At 35.1% G+C, this 17,570-nt stretch overlaps 1 protein-coding gene across 4 annotated transcripts in view; it reads right to left on the minus strand.

Annotated features, from left to right (window-relative positions):
* Positions 1-17,570, minus strand: part of LOC136027457 (rab GDP dissociation inhibitor beta-like) — a 91,466-nt gene that overhangs the window by 21,665 nt on the left and 52,231 nt on the right. For 3 of the 4 annotated variants that reach the window (XM_065704740.1, XM_065704739.1, XM_065704743.1), the window contains 4 exons: positions 14,535-14,716; positions 12,298-12,523; positions 9,316-9,498; positions 2,818-3,134 (listed from right to left, as the gene is read on the minus strand). In XM_065704740.1, coding sequence (XP_065560812.1) covers positions 2,818-3,134; positions 9,316-9,498; positions 12,298-12,523; positions 14,535-14,716 — 908 coding nt within the window. The remainder of the gene's footprint in view (positions 1-2,817; positions 3,135-9,315; positions 9,499-12,297; positions 12,524-14,534; positions 14,717-17,570) is intronic. The other variant, XM_065704742.1, reaches the window with a different exon arrangement.

Consider the following 17,570-nt stretch of genomic DNA (forward strand, 5'->3'; position numbering starts at 1 on the left):
ATAAGTTGTCTGTGTCTGTGTGGGTCTGTCTTTCGGGTGACGTCATGTTTATGTGTTAACTGACGTCATGAAGCTAGTTGTCGTCATTTTTGTTATGACGGTGACGTCATTAAAGATATTTAAGACATGCGTTCACGGAAAAATGTTTAATTGTAAAATGACTGAAGAACCTACAATGGCAACAGCCGAGGAAGCTGCTCAAAGAGTCTATGCCAAAAAACTTGCTGCTGATAGAGAAAGTAAGAAAAGAAAGCGTGCCGAGGAATCACAAGAACAGCAAGAAAACAGGCTTGCGACTGATAGAGAAAGTAAGAAAAGAAAGCGTGCCGAGGAATCACAAGAACAGCAAGAAAACAGGCTTGCGGCTCAAGAACGCAAAACCGCGCAGTTAGATGAAAATCCACCTGGACAGCGAGAGTCAAAACATATCAAAACTGAAAATGATAGCGATGATGATTGGGTTTGGGATTTTGACTTGGATAAGGTCATCAATGCCTACCAGATTTAAGTTAAAAAAAAACAAAGGTTCGGCGATATGTACTTCATAGTGACGCTGAAAAATAAAGAAGAAAAAGAAAACTGAAAAAAGAAAAAAGGTAAAAACTAAAAAAAAACTAAAAAGAAAAAACACTCAAAGAGAAATTACAGACCGGGACACAAATGACGACCGAGACAGAGGGAATATAAATGACGACCGGGAACCTCAAAGAGAAATTACAGACTGGGACACCCGGACACAAATCACGACCGGGACACAGGGAATATAAATGACGACCGGGACACAACTACAACGGGGACGCCGGGGGCACAGGCGGGATATATAAATGACGACCGGGACATAGGGATTGTTCGAATAGAAATTACAGACCGGGACACCGGGACACAAATGACGACCGGGACACAGGGAATATAAATGACGACCGGGACACTCAAAGAGAAATTACAAACTGGGACACCGGGACACAAATGACGACCGGGACACAGGGAATATAAATGACGACCGGGACACAGGGACACATCATTAGAATAATTAGGTATAGATCTGAATACGGATTGTTTTTCCCATGGACAATTATTAGTTGCATGTTCAAGAGTCAGTAAACCTGACAATCTATTTATATGCACAGATAATGGGACAGCGAAGAATGTTGTGTATTCGCATGTTTTACGTATTTAAAAACTTATATTTATATCTATCGCTATTCACAGGTGGGATACAGGGACACAACTACAATGGCGCGTAACTAATATGGCGCGTAACGACTTACGCGCGCGGGGGGGCTTGGGGGGTGGCGGTGCGACGTCATGTTTGTGTGTCGACTGACGTCATGAAGTTAGTTGTCGTCATGTTTGTTATGACGATGACGTCATTAAAGGTATTTAAGACATTCGTTCACGGAAAAACGTTTAATTGTAAAATGACTGAAGAACCTACAATGGCAACAGCCGAGGAAGCTGCTCAAAGAGTCTATGCTAAAAAACTTGCTGCTGATAGAGAAAGTAAGAAAAGAAAGCGCGCCGAGGAATCACAAGAACAGCAAGAAAACAAGCTTGCGCCTGATAGAGAAAGTAAGGAAAGAAAGTGTGCCGAGGAATCACAAGAACAGCAAGAAAACAGGCTTGCGGCTAAAGGACGCAAAACCGCGCAGTTAGATGAAAATCCACCTGGACAGCGAGAGTCAAAACATATCAAAACTGAAAATGATAGCGATGATGATTGGGTTTGGGATTTTGACTTGGATAAGGTCATCAACGCCTACCATATTTAAGTTAAAAAAACAAAGGTTCGGCAATATGTACTTCATAGTGACGCTGAAAAATAAAGAAGAAAAAGAAAACTGAAAAAAGAAAAAGCTAAAAAACTAAAAAAAACTAAAAAGAAAAAACACTCAAAGAGAAATTACAGACCGGGACACAAATGACGACCGAGACAGAGGGAATATAAATGACGACCGGGAACCTCAAAGAGAAATTACAGACTGGGACACCCGGACACAAATCACGACCGGGAAACAGGGACACAACTACAATGGGGACGCCGGGGGCACAGGCGGGATATATAAATGACGACCGGGGACACCGGGACACAAATGACGACCGGGACACAGGGAATATAAATGACGACCGGGACACAGGGACACATCATTAGAATAATGAGGTATAGATCTGAATACGGACTGATTTTCCCATGGACAATTATATGTTGCATGTTCAAGAGTCAGTAAACCTGACAATCTATTTATATGCAAAGACAATGGGACAGCGAAGAATGTTGTATATTCACATGTTTTACGTAGTTAAAACATATATTTATATCTATCTCTATTCACAGGTGGGATACAGGGACACAACTACAATGGCGCGTAACGACTTATGCGCGCGGGGGGGCTTGGGGGGCGCGAAGCGCCCCACCAACTAGGTGTTGGGGTGGCGCGAAGCGCCACCCCAACAGCTAGTAATTAATAAGATTTATATATTTACATTTAATAGAATTATATATTTGCAGTCCGTATTCTACTAAGGAATTACTTGTTAATTATTATGAAAGCTTGGATACCTTGATTATTTAACAAACTCCAAAAATGCTAAATTTTACCATCATCCTTGGACCATGAGAAACAAGCGTATATTGTGTTTTTAAATTGCTTTCCTCCTATTGACCTGTTTCTTGGGTATGATCAGTTTTGTGGATAAAGCATCCTTTGTGCCAGGAACTGTCAAGAAGGATATTGTGGACAATGGGAGACAATGGACAATTTTGACATTGGAAGAAAAGGACAAAGGAACAAGCTTATTTTGAGTTTTTAAATTGCTTACCCGAATCCCTATTCAACTCACTCCCGGGTAGAATCAGCCGTCCTGATCTTCTGTTTGGATCTTCTATGTAAGGATGATCTTCTGATCTTCTATTATTTCCCCATAATAAGCAAATGCAGCGGATGACTCGATTGAACTGATCTACTCTGTCCAGAACATAGCTGGGGTCACAGTACACTTGTTTACATCTAGCTGTCTCTTTACCAGAACGAACTCCAACTGCTTTGCCGTTTTCCATAATAATTTCGTCTACTGGCTTCGTGAATAGACTATGGAAATTATCTCTATCTCTATTGAAATCATACCATTTTCTCAGGCTAAAACCGGTATATAGTTCTATTAGTCACAGGTGAGACTATATATTTCAAATTAGCGGCACCGACAAGTTTTTTTTATACATTTTTTAATATCTAAAAAAAAATATACTTAAATACACAAATATAATATTTCATTCAAAAATGCTATATATAACAACAATAACAAAAATGAAATTATGATAAAAATAATATTAGTTAGAAATAAAATACTTATCTAAAAATAATCCACCTGCCACAACATTAAACCCACAGATGCAGATACTGGAAATCCTTAGGGCACATTAATGAAAAGGACAAGATTTGCCATTTTATTGTGTTGCGAGAGCAACACTTTGGTTTTGTCCCAGTTTTTTTTTTCCTATGCCGCCGATCTCAGCCCAATATCACTCCCAGGAGGGCACAAGAAAACAATCTATTGTGTAGTAAAAAATTACTGCAAAAATTAATTTGCAGTGAAATTAGAGGGCAATGTTCCAAATTAATTTGCCCACAGAGCGGCCAAAATAGGTTAAACCCCTATCTCACTCCCAGGAAGGCACGAGAAAACAATCTATTGTGTAGTAAAAAAATACTGCAAACATTAATTTGCAGTGAAATTAGAGGGCAATGTTCCAAATTAATTTGCCCACAGAGCGGCCAAAATAGGTTAAACCCCTATCTCACTCCCATGAAGGCACGAGAAAACAATCTATTGTGTAGTAAAAAATTAATGCAAAAATTAATTTGCAGTGAAATTAGAGGGCAATGTTCCAAATTGATTTGCCCATAGAGCGGCCAAAATAGGTCAAAACCCTATCTCATTCCCAGGAAGGCATAAGAAGACAACCTATTGTTTAGCGAAAAATTACTGCAAAAATTAATTTGCAGCAAAATCAGAGGGCATTTATGTTCCAAATAAATTTGCCCACAGAGTGGGCAAAATAGGTCAGAAGCTAATCTCATTCCAAGGAAGGCACAAGAAAAAATAAATCTATTGTGTAATGAAGAACTACTACAAAAATAAAATCCATCACCGTAAAAAAAATATCTTATTACTATCAAGTTCAAAAATCAACAACAGTAAAAAAAAAAAAAAAAAAAAAAAAAAAAAAAAAAAAAAAAAAAAAAAAAATTAAATGAGACAAACCAACATTTAAATTAGCTTAAAATCAAGAACTTTTGATTAAAATATGAATATAAAATGCGCCCTTGCAAAATGTGGATACTTATATAATAATATACACTTTCTACAGTTCCAAATAGATTTGCCCACAGAGTGGCCAAAATAGGTCAGAAGCTAATCTCATTCCAAGGAAGGCACAAGAAAAAAAAAAATCTATTGTGTAATGAAGAACTACTACAAAAATAAAATCCATCACCGTAAACAAAATATTTTATTACTATCAAGTTCAAAAATCGAAAACAGTAAAAAAAAAAAAAAAAAAAAAAAAAAAAAAAATTAAATGAAACAAACCAACATCTGAATTAGCTTGAAATCAAGAAGTTTTGATAAAAATATGAATATAAAATGTGCCCTTGCAAAATGTGGATACTTATATAATAATATACACTTTCTACAGTTCCAAATAAATTTGCCCACAGAGTGGCCAAAATAGGTTAAACCCCTATCTCATTCCCAGGAACCCATAAGACGACAATCTATAGTGCAGCAAAAAATTACTGCAAAGACTAATTTGCATTATAATTGGACCGCAATATCACAGTATTAAATGTACTTCGATTTCATTTATCAAATAATTAGTCTTAAAATTTAGAACAAACTTTATTGTTTTATACTGTAGCTAATATGTTCAAAACAAATTTCCCGTTTGGCTACTATAGACATACATAGTAAGACCAGCGATCGCCGAATATATGAAACAAGAGCTAAAAGCTCATATGGCACTTGTGACAAGGTCGGAAGAGCCAAGAGCCAAGAGCTCATATGGCATGAGCTCTACCAAGATTCTAAGAATCAATAGATTAATTTAAAAGTAAAATCAGAGGCTTAATGCCAGTCAGGATTTAAAATAAGAGCTCTGAGACATGAGGTCGTTCTAAATATCAAAATTCATTAAGATCCGGTCACCCACTTGTAAGTTAAAATCCTCATTTTTTCTAATTTTTCTTCTCCCTTCAGCCCCCCCCCCGATGGTCAAATCAGGGAAAATGACCTCATCAAGTCAATTTGTGCAGGTCCCTGACACACCTACCAATTTTCATCGTCCTAGCACGTCCGGAAGCACCGAGCTCACCAAAGCTCTGGACCCCCATAACTCCCAAAAGAGAGAGGATACAGTCCAATTACGTCAGTCACGTATCTTTGACATTTGCTTATTCTACCCACCAAGTTTCATCCATATCTCTCCACTCTAATTGTTTTACAAGATTTCCGGTTTCCCCCTCCAACCCCCCACTCCCCGCAATGTCACCAGATCTAGTCGGGATTTGAAATAAGAGCTCTGAGACATAAAGGTTCTTGTAAATATCAAATTAAAAATACCTTACGAACGGTCACCCGTTCTTAAGTTAAAAATACATCGATTTTTCTAATTTTTCCGAATTAACACCACTCCCAACTCCCCCAAAGAGAGCAAATTCAGCCCGATTATGTCAATCATGTATCCAGGACTTGTACTTATTCTTTCCACCAAGTTTCATCCTGATCTCTCCACTCTAAGCGCTTTCCAAGATTTCCAGCCCCTCCCCCAACTCCCCCAAAGACACTGGATCCGGTCGGGATTTCAAATAAGAGATCTAAGTTAAGATGTCTTTCTAAATATGAAATTTCATTAAGATCCGATCACTCCTTCGTAAGTTATAAATACTTCATTTTTTCTAATTTTCAAAATTAACCCTCCCCCCCAATTACTCCAATGAGATCGAATCTGTTCCGGCTATGTCAATCACGTACCTAAGACTTGTGCTAATTTTTTCCACCAAGTTTCATCCCGATCACTCTAAGCGTTTTCCAAGATTTTAGGTTTCCCCCTCCAACTCCCCACAATATCACCGGATCCGGTCGGAATTTAAAATAAAAGCTCTAACACACGATATCTTTCTAGTTGTCAAATTTCATAAAGATCCGATCACCAGTTCATAAGTTAAAAATACCTCATTTTTTTCAAATTTTTCCGAATAAGCCGACCCCCCCCTAGATGATAAAATCAGGGAAACGATTATTTTTAATTAAATCTGGACTGGTCCATGATACGCCTGCCAAATTTCATCGTCCTAGCTTATCTGGAAGAGCCTAAACTAGCAAAACTGGGAATGACAGACCGACAGACCGACATAATTTGCGATCGCTATACGTCACTTGGTAAATACCAAGTGCCATAAAAACTAAAAGAAGAAATATTACTCAACGAGGATATTACAAGAAATGAAACAAAAATTGAGAAATAATGTCATCCCTGCTTACAAATAACCGAAAAAGGATTTTTTTTTTTTCGTTTTTCAGATATAAGTAGAAGCAATGCTAAAACTTGAAAATAACAAAAACTGATCCGAAAGTAGCCACTCACTTTACTAAACCTCTGACTCACAATCGTTTAATGATTCCTTGTACTTTACAAGAAAGAAGGTATTTTTACATTAACGTTATAAAACTACAAGAATACTCCTGTTTTTATGTTTTATTTTTCTTTTACTCGTAGGCAAATTATCAGTTGGGAATCCATCATATTGTAATAAGTTTTCAGAAGATCATAAGGAATCACTTGAACACGACGTGTTCAAGTGAACACGACTCCCTCCTTTTCAGTCATTTTCACTCACTCTAAGCCTTGACAATTCTCACAATAACTGTTTCTCTCAATATTTAATTTTTGTTCGTTTCTTAATTTGTAGTCTGATGTAATGAAACAGATAAAGCTAGTAATTGAACTAACCTAAAACAACTTCTTTATAGTTTCAACAGCAATAATGAAGATAATACAAATTATTTTTTAGAGGTCTGCGAATCAGGGTTAGACAATTGAAACCTACAGTGAATATACTGGACAAATATGGTTCTGAAGCATAGGCACTCCGAAAAGCAGAGGAATAAATTCTAGATTTTTTCCAGAGAAATTGCCTAATGATTGTTTTGGGTACCCGACTGACTGACCGTATCTCAAGTAGTAGACTGTACAGAATGTGTGGTTTAATCTCACTTTCTAAGACTATAATGAAAGAAAAGTTGAGGTGGCTAGGGCACGTTGTGCAGATGAAGGGTGACATATTGCCGAACATTGTCCTCTTCGGCCAGCCGTCTAGGGCTAAACGAAAAGCAGGTTATCTTCGGTTGGGGTGGAATGATGTCACAATAAAAAATTTAAGGGAAACGGTTACTTTCTGGGAGGGTGTAAAGAGGGAGGCTTTGAATAGATTAGGACGGAGGACTGCGTAGCTGTGTCAACCTCAGGCTGCTTTTTACTGCGGTGAGTTGTTAGGAGCAGTAGTTCCCATGAAAATATCCCATACGGTATTGTTTGTTAGATATATATATATATATAATATAATATAATATATATATATATATATATATATATATATATATATATATATTATATATATATATATATGTATATATATATATATATATTATATATATATATATATATATATGTATATATATATATATATATATATATATATATATATATATATATATATATATATATATATATATATATATATATATATATATATATATATATATATATATATATATATATATATATATATATACAAGTCGGATCTAACAAACAATACCACATGGGATATTTTGTTTTATTTATTGAAATTAAGGTTAAAGTATTAGATATTATGGTAGAAAATTTTGGTTGCTATTTCAAGAATTCTGATTTGACCCGTGCGGTGGATAAAACTAAAAGAAAGCGTAAAGATATAAGGGGGGCATTGTCTATCTAAGCCAAGAAACCAAGATCCTTGATCCAAGAATTAAATCTTTGAAAGGGCCTTTATAAATAGAGTCCAAGGAGTCTCCCTTTTCAGGCAATCCCCCAAATTTTTGAGATGGTAATAGAATTTGCTTTAACTGATCCTAAAGAAATCAGGATTCTGACCACCTTTCTGGCCCTATCCATCTCACCATGACACACCAAAGTGGCTATTGCCAGCACCGAATCTGGGACAACGATGAGTGAGGTGTCTATATTAGTACTTATGTATCTCAATGAATCATCTTTTGAAGTGCTACAAAAAATATTTTTTCCAAGCCCTTTAGCATTATCAGATAAGAAGATAATAAGGCTCAACTTCAAGTGGCAGCATTACGTTTAGAACGATGGCTTTTTTTGTCCATGTCAGGCAATCTCCTTGACAAGACCTCTTTCAAAGAATTTAACTAGCCTCCTAGCTCAAATAAGTCCCACTTATTTTGGAGATGGTATTAAAATTTGTCAGATTCGTGTCCAAATTCACTTCGCTTTTATGCAGTCAATAGGGATATGTAAGAACCGGATTGGCAAAGAAAAATACCTTTCAAATGAGCACCTCGTCATCAGAATATGACTTTCGAGTAGGTCTTTAGTGATGACAAAGAAAACAAATACAATAACAACATAAGTGCCATTTCTTCCTCTATCTAGCACAATGAACTACTATTTTTCAAAAATCAAATAAAGAAAAAAATCTGCCAAATGAGCCCCCAATCATCAATTTAAACAAAGGTAACAAAAACTCAAAAATAATTTCCGAAGAAATAAATCCTCAAATAAGTGTTTTTGACTGTGGTTTTATTGTTCAACATGGATCTAATAATGGGTTTCAGGCTTTAAATACTTGAGCGTTTTCTTTCCTAACCGTTTTATAATGAATTATAAAACTGGATATTAGGTAGAAGTATATCATTCTTGAAGCAGCAATTAGCATAATGTCTTCCAAAAAAATATGGTTAGAAAATTTGAGCCCACAGTTCACATTTGCATGGTTGCAGCTATTAGGCTATAACCTAATTCTCTAATTAGGTTAAGCATAAAATTTTGAGCTAATTGGTCTATTAAGGACCGGTGTAGAAGCGGTCAGTAACCTGGTTAGCTACTAACTACAGTAGCTGAAAATTTTTCGAGTGTTCTCAGGGATATAGTTTGATTCTGGAGAGTCGCATAGCCCCAGAAACAATTAAGATATCGAAATGATTCAAATCCTAACAATCATAAATGTAAATAAAAGAAAACACTAAGCTATAACTTACTCAGCAAATCCTAGATCCATGCTTTCATGTAGCATGAAATCATCTCGATGATTCCATGGATTGCCTAGGCTAGCCTCAATGAGCCATAGCGTCCCTGGTTCACCAAAGAGAGCCAGAGACTTGCTGTACACTTTAATCCTTTTAAGAGTTTCCCCAGCAGGACGCAGCAAGTATGTATCATCTCTGGAAAATAAAATATTAAACCTTAGTTGGTTAGTCAAAAAGAATTATAATGTCCATTATGACCAAGAAAAGATGCCTTAAGTGGTTTGGCAATGTCGTGGGACGCACAGATGAGATCCAAACAAGTCTACTGCAGCGCCTCCCTCCAACAGGAGGCCAGATTAAGTTATGGTAGAAAATCGTGTAGAAGGACTTGGAACCGCTAGGCAGTTTCCAGAAATATAGCTACAAGTGGGACAAATCGTGGTTTTAACTCATTCGATCGCAAGTAGAGAACAGATCACTTCTTCAAAAAATGGTCAAGAAGCTTCTAGATGCCAATTTGGGCTGAATAGCCTGTGCCTCGTCTGAAGTAAGTAATTAAGTACGAAGTAAAAACTTTTGTTATGTTAATTCATTCTTGCTTCTCACATTCACATATTTGATTGGTAGTCCTAGAGAGCTAAGTACACCTGGAACTCACCTTACAACTGAGACTTTTATTAAAATTATATGTGTGAAATATTTTGTGTCATTATGTGTACTATTATCTTTGTATTATAATTCTTACTATGTCTATTTTTTGTGTTATGTTATTGTATCATCATATGTTATTGTTATTTGTGTTATTGCTAGGTGTGCAAGTGTTGATTTGTTTATTGCCACTGCCAGAAGTTGTTGTCGCAAAGATTTAGTAACGACTGGTTTAGTACAATCACCCATGGTGAGAAACCATAAGGCATACGATTAAAAAAAAGAAAAGAGAGAGATAGAAAAACGCTTAAAATAGAAAAGCGAAAGAAAAACATGAAATTTCACATTAGCTTGGAAATTCAATCTTCTATAAGTGGTGCTACCCGAAATAATTGGATTCGTTTTTCGTTCGTAATCACCATTGTTCCTTATTACAATCGTATTACTTTTATCAGCTCAAGTGATAATTAGGTCTTCATCCTTTTTTAACTACGTATATTAGTATTTTAAAGTCATTTTTGATTTCATTTTCAATTTTTTTTATTATTAAAAGTGTTAAGCTGTTTTATAATTTCGGCCCAAAGTTTTTGTGGAGTTTCAACTACATCAAGAAAAGCCATAATACCGGCTTCTACCTTAGAAATCCTTTATGGTTATGGAGCCAATGATGGAAAGTAGAATTTAGTCCCTTTCGGACAACTGTCAAGGGCTAAACTGACACCAGGTCTTCCGCGCTTTAGGTGGGAGGATCTCCTAAAGAAAGATTTAAGGGAAATGGGAACTTCCTCGGAGGGTGTAAGGAGGGAGGCTTTGAAAAGGTTGAAACGGAGGAGGAAAGTGCGTAACTGTGTTGGCCTTAGGCGGCTTGGTGCTGCGGTGAGTTGTTAGTAAAAGTAGTAATAGATGGAAAGCAGAATTTAGACCCTTAAAAATTTAAAATAATCATAATAAAAAAAAAATTTAAATATATAAAAATAATCTAAAACTAACGACAATAAGAAAATAAGAAACAAACCAAATGTTTATATATATATATATATATATATATATATATATATATATATATATATATATATATATATATATATATATATATATATATATATATATATATATATATATATATATATATATATATATATATATATATATATATATATATATATATATATATATATATATATATATATATATATATATATATATATATATATATATATATATATATTATACAACTGTGATTGAATGCCACAGAGCACAACACAGAAAGCAACTGGATAAAAGATATGAAAATGAATATGAACGCCTCGTTTGCACACCTTGCAACTTTTAAGGAATATTTGACAAAGTTTGACACCTTCAATCCTTCTTACTAACCTTATTTAATTATAAAACATAAACGATTCCAAGTTCGTACCTTTTTTTTCCATTGGTGTTTTAACAACAAATTTTCGAGAACGAAACAAAAATACTACTACTTTAACTAGAAGTGAGCACTTGAGAACTTGTCTAAATAATTTTCTTTCATTTATAAAGAAACCTGAGAATACAAAACAATGTACATGACATTAAATTAATACTGTTATTTTCCATTCTCTAAAAAACAATTTAGTTTTTGTTTTACCTGATTTACGTCTTAGTGAAATTTCTGTTGCCACTCTTACCTAACCTCTAGAGAATAAAAATGTTATTTTCTCGCTTAAATTACAAAATAGTAATCCAATTGCCCAACTGTTGACACCCGTAATCCCAACATAGGGTGCAGACCCCACCTGTGGGGGATGGTAATATTTTGGTTAGTCATGAGCAGAATGAGCACCCTTCGGCTGACTTTACTTTAGAGCCTTAAATTTGAAAGATAAAAAAATTATGTGAACGACGTCACATTCAAATACATATAAAGAGTAAAAAAAAAGATACATGACAGTATTACAATGACGTTATACATTGTATAAAAGGTGTTGTATTCAAATAATATTTTTCACTCAGTATAGAATATCCCTAAAGGACGTAAGTAATGACCTTTTAAGCTTCCTTCAAGTGAATACACGCAAAATTTTGAATTAAAAAATTTATGTATCACGAGAGGGCATCAGAATTTCAGCCCAAAATCGACTGAGAACCACTGGTTTACACAAACAGCCAAAATCCTACCAAATACCCAACTTTACACCTTTTTTTCCCGTTCCATCTTGCTTTTTGCTTTTCATATGTAATGGTTTTAAAGCTTGGATATTATGTTTATCTTTATCTATAATGATATTACACGCTTATCTATATAATCTTCAATTTATAAATAGTATGATAATTTTACTTATTTATAGAATTATCTATTTATAACCTCACCTATATAAGGCTAAGGCGCGCCCAGTAAACTCAGCAAATTCAGAACTTAATTCGAATTTATCATAAACTTCCTGCATTGTTGCCACCTTTGGATTTAAGCCATTCCATGTTTTAGCGTCATATGCATTCCAATCTTGGACGTACATCAAAAACAATTTGAATTTTTGTTTTTCAGGCATTCTTTCGCCAAAATTCAAGAATTCCTCCATAATTCCTTCTCCAATACCTAAAACATTCAAAATTAATTATAAATCTTATATATCGATTAATTATAAATCTTATATATCGATTATATGATTGAGTCAAATAGATAGATAGTAATAGATTTTTACAGTGATTTTCCGCAGTTCTCCAGTTGATTCTCCAGGACACTCAAATCACTTTTTCCGTGGTCTTCTGGTGGAGTTCTCCAAAAACAATGAAAGTCCTGCAGCCGCCAGGTAAGGTAACATGTCTGGGGTAGACTTCAAATAAAGCTCCCATGACCCAGATCGTTCCCCTTTTACAAAGTTTCGTAGAATCGCAACCATGTCCAAATACTGGAACCAAAGCTTTGATGTTCGACACTGGAGCAGTTCTTTTCTCTTGCTGCTGATGAATTCCTGTATTTTTTCTAAGGAAGGATTGCCTTCTGCAACCTCAGCAACTACTTCCTTATTCATCAGTTTCTCGTATAGGTTTCTGAGTTCCACAATTTCTTCGAATTGCAGTCTTGGCTCATCAACACTAGCTTGGTTGTCGGCAAAACCCTCAGAAAGCAGAATGGCGTGTAGCGCAGCGTCAATAAGTAAATGTCCACGTACTGCTCTAGCGATCGCTTTTCTGCTGAGAAGGTGGGGAACAGTATTGGGCGCATACACGTGTTATGACTGTCACTGACCGGAACTAGTTTTCTACTCGACTTTCTGGCATTACTTGAGGTCTTCATCTAATTGATTTCTCAGTCAAATCTTGGGAATAAACTTTGAAATTTTTAAAACACTAAGTGATGAATGTGACGATTTTCATTTTTATTGCATTACGTAGCCTTCGAAGTGTCTTATACTAGTGCCTAGTTCAGGTATTTTTACGAAAAACCGATCATTTCTTGAATAACAAGTGCCGATTGATTGTCTTTACAAATATTACCGCAACGCATATTGATGATAGTGAAACTTTTTTGTTTTGCACCAGACACCCAATCTGACTTAATTTTCCGTCTCAGCTTGTCATTCTGGATCAGAATCATACTTCATTTCAAGAAAAACGGTCGGATACTAAAATTATATTTTTTTTCGGAAAACGTAAAAAAATCGCATTAAAAGCCAAAATACGATTATTTCGCGTCGACTCAGAATATGTGAAAATGGATTTGTTGTTCAGTTTTTTTTCTCTACAAGATGGTGTAAGAATCATTTCTGTTGCAATTTGTTTCGGGTCAAACCTCCATTTGCCTGTACTATAAAGTATTTTTGGTAATTTCATCTATTTTTTCTACGGCTTTTGTGATTCAGCGGCCATTCTTAATGAATTTGGACAAAATTTAAGCTTTAGTGTAAAGAGCGAGGTACTAACAAGGGGATGAACCCCCTCATACATGTAATAAAAACATGAGAATACAAAAGTTCATTACGTAGGCTAATTTGTAAATTACGTATATCTTTTACTAGTAAAAACATTCGTAAAAAATTAAAAGTTCTAGTTGCCTTTTCAAGTAGCCAAAAAATCGGAGGGCAACTAGGCTTCCTCCCCCGCTCTCTTTTTCTCAAAATCATTCGATCAAAACTATGAGAAAGTCATTAAGCCAAAAAAATAAATATGCAAATTTCGTTTTAATTATTCCTCTGCGGAGAGCCAAAATAAAAACATGCATTGATTCAAAAACGTTCAGAAATTAAATAAAAAAACAATTTTTTTTTACATGAAAGTAAGCAGCGACATTAAAACTTAAAACGAACAGAAATTACTTCGTACATGGAAGGGGCTGCTTCCTCATCAACGTCCCTTTCTTTACGCTAAAGTTTTTTACTGTTTTAAAAAGAAGAGTTGAGAGAAAGAGTCAAATTTTAGCGTAAAGAGTGGGGGGTTGATGAGGAAGCAGCCCCTTTCATATACGAAGTAATTTCTGTTCGTTTTAAGTTTTAAAGTCGCTCTTTACATTCAGTTACAAAAAACTTGTTTTTTTATTTAATTATAAGTTTAAGAGATACCAAACAGGTTTAGAATATTAAAAACACAAGAAGAAAAGAAAATCATACCAGATATTAAATCTTCCTTATCATATTCGTGAGCTTTCCTAATCCGTCCTTCCTCATACACATATGATCCCTCAATTGAGTCAAATTTCAATCGTCTGTCACCTTTGAAATAATATGTGCATAGTCTGACTAGTTGACCACGAACAACCAAAAATTTTGGATTTAAGTCGACATTGCGGTCTCTAACATAAAGAAACACAACTTTAAAATAACAATGCACACAGGTTCAACTTTCAAGGCGATAGAGGGAGAGCATCATAACATCAAAAAACAAATTTTAGGAACAGTTTCAAGCTTCTCTGAGGAGGGAGTCTTCAGGACAATTGGGGGGGGGCGGTAGCATCCCCCCTCTTTTGTGTACAGATATGATATTACTGATGTAGCACTATGACCTACATAATAGCAAGGTATAAACTAACTCATAACAGTAAAGCTTATGAAGAAGAAAAACAAAATACTCAAACTTTAAAAGCTCAACAAAAGAACAGATCATTAGCTATTGAGCAAAAAGGCTGATTTATTAGAACTTGGGACCAGTCAGATTTATCTAAAGCCAACAAAAAGGTTTTTTTTTACATGACTTCAGTAGAAAGTTGTAATTCTAAATGTCGATAATATGAAGTAAAGGGCCAATCCAATGGGAGGACAAAAATAAAATATACGGAAAGAAAACTGATGTCAATGGCAAAAAGAGAACAGGGTATTATCAAGACTGATATTCAAGGCAGTGACGGGGGTGAGTGGGATGGTGGTAAAGTGGGATCACTCTCAGTTGCATCAATTATGTGCGAGGGGCAGGGAGACATGTGTTAGATTTTGAACAATACCTTTTTTGGGGGGTATTTTCATTGTACAATCTTAGATAAATGACAATTCTTAGATATTCAAAAATACATTTTGCCACCACCCAAAGTTTTCTTTAATTGACGCAACTGATCACTCTCCTTCCTAGAATATTAAATATTTTTAAGCTAAATATATATTTAATATGCAAAGCTAATTTTACTACTAATTCTAACATAAAAGTGACAACAATGGGGGGAGAGAGGCACTGTGTCTTCCTAGATTATTTTTCTCCCTTAGATTTAGAAAAATACCTTCTTTTTTGGAGGGGGAGGGGGTATTTCCAATGGAAAAAAGACAAATTGGTCCCCCCACAGATATTGAAAAATACATTTTAATTTTCGGTTTAATGCAGTTAAAATCAAAGGAAGGAATACTGATGTCAAACTGATATCAGCACAAATGATGATTTGCCAGTCAGTTTGGCAACTAACTTTCTGTCAAACTATTCTCTAATGGGTTATATTGTTTGTTGAATAGGCATTTCTACTTCAATAAAGATTTAAACTCCATCAAATAAAAAAAATAAGCCAACACAAGCTAAAAATCACCACTGTGGAAACTAGAAACTGAAGTATCTGTATTGCATATGTAAAAATCCTCCTCTCTAGTCTGCACAGGAATGTCACGCAGGAGAAAACGTGAAGTTCCACGAGAATTCATTTGATCAAACAGTTTGCGGTAACGAACTGTAGTAAGGAGCGACCCGGCTCACTGGTAAACAAAACTCTAAAAAATGGAATTTTGATACTAATAGATACATAAAAAGAATTTTATTTTTATGATGATTTTTAATATATAAGTTTCATCAAATTTAGTCTTACCTATCAAAAGTGACATACCTGAAAAAATTTGCGTTATTTTCGAAAATAGGGCGAAACACCACCTAAAAGTCATAGAATCTTAACGAAAATCAAACCATCGCATTCAACGTATCAGAGAACCCTACTGTAGTAGTTTCAAGTTTCTATATACAAAAATTTGGAATTTCGTATATTTTGTCAGAAGACAGATCACGGATGCGTATTTACTTGTTGTTGTTTTTTACCCAGGGGTGATCGTACCAACCCAATGGTCCTAGAATGTCGCGAGAGGGCTCATTCTAACGGAAATTAGAAGTTCTAGTGCTCTTTTTAAGTGACCAAAAACTAACCCACGCTTAGTTTTTTCCCAAAGTCAAAAAATACAAATTTTGAGATAGCCATTTTGTTCAGCATAATCGAAAAACCTAATAACTGTGTCTTTGGGGACGGCTTACTCCCTCACAGTCCGCAGGAAAGATGCTGCAAGTTACATACTTTGACCACTGTTTACATACAGTAATGGTTATTGGGAAGTGTACAGACGTTTTCACAGGGATTTTTTTTTTCTTGGTTTTGGCGAAGGGTTACGTGGAAGGATCTTTCCATGAAGGATTTTGACATGGGAGAAGAAAATTCCCTTGAAGGGGGCGCAGTATTTTCAAGTATTATTAGAACAAAAAACAATGAAAAATAAATATGAAAAAGTTTTTTCCAACTGAAAGTAAGGAGCAGCATTAAAACTTAAAACAACAGAAATTATTACGAATATGAGGGCTTCATCTCCTCCTAAATACCTGCTCTTTACGCTAAAGTATTTTTAGTATTTTCAACTATTTATTCTACAGCCTTTGTGATTCAGGGGTCATTCTTAGGGAATTGGGACAAAATTTATGCTTTAGTGTAAAGAGCAAGGCATTAACGAGGGTAAAAGCCCCCTCATATACATAATAAAAAAAATACGAAAATAGAAGTTCGTTACGTAAGTTAATTCGTTAGTTACATATAATTTTTTACTAATAAAAACTCGTACGAAATTAAAAGTTCTAGTTGCCTTTTTAAGTAACCAAAAGATTGGAGGTCAACTAGCCCTCCTCCATCGCCCCTTTTTTATCAAAATTGTCCGATCAAAACTAAGAGAAAGTCATTTATCCAAAAAACAATTAATGTGCAAATTTCGTTTTAAGTATTCATGTGCGGAGAGCCAAAATCAGAACATGCTTCTATTCAAAAACGTTCAGAAATTAAATTAAAACAAGAGCTAAGAGCTCATACGGTACTTGTGACGAGGCAAGAAGAGCTAAGAGCCAAGAGATCATATGGTATGAGCTCTAACAAAATGCTATGAATCAATAGATTGATTTAAAAGGAAAATAAGAGGCTTAATGCCGGT

This window comes from Artemia franciscana, chromosome 5 (assembly GCF_032884065.1).
Source record: "Artemia franciscana chromosome 5, ASM3288406v1, whole genome shotgun sequence".
In the NCBI taxonomy this organism is placed as follows: domain Eukaryota; kingdom Metazoa; phylum Arthropoda; class Branchiopoda; order Anostraca; family Artemiidae; genus Artemia; species Artemia franciscana.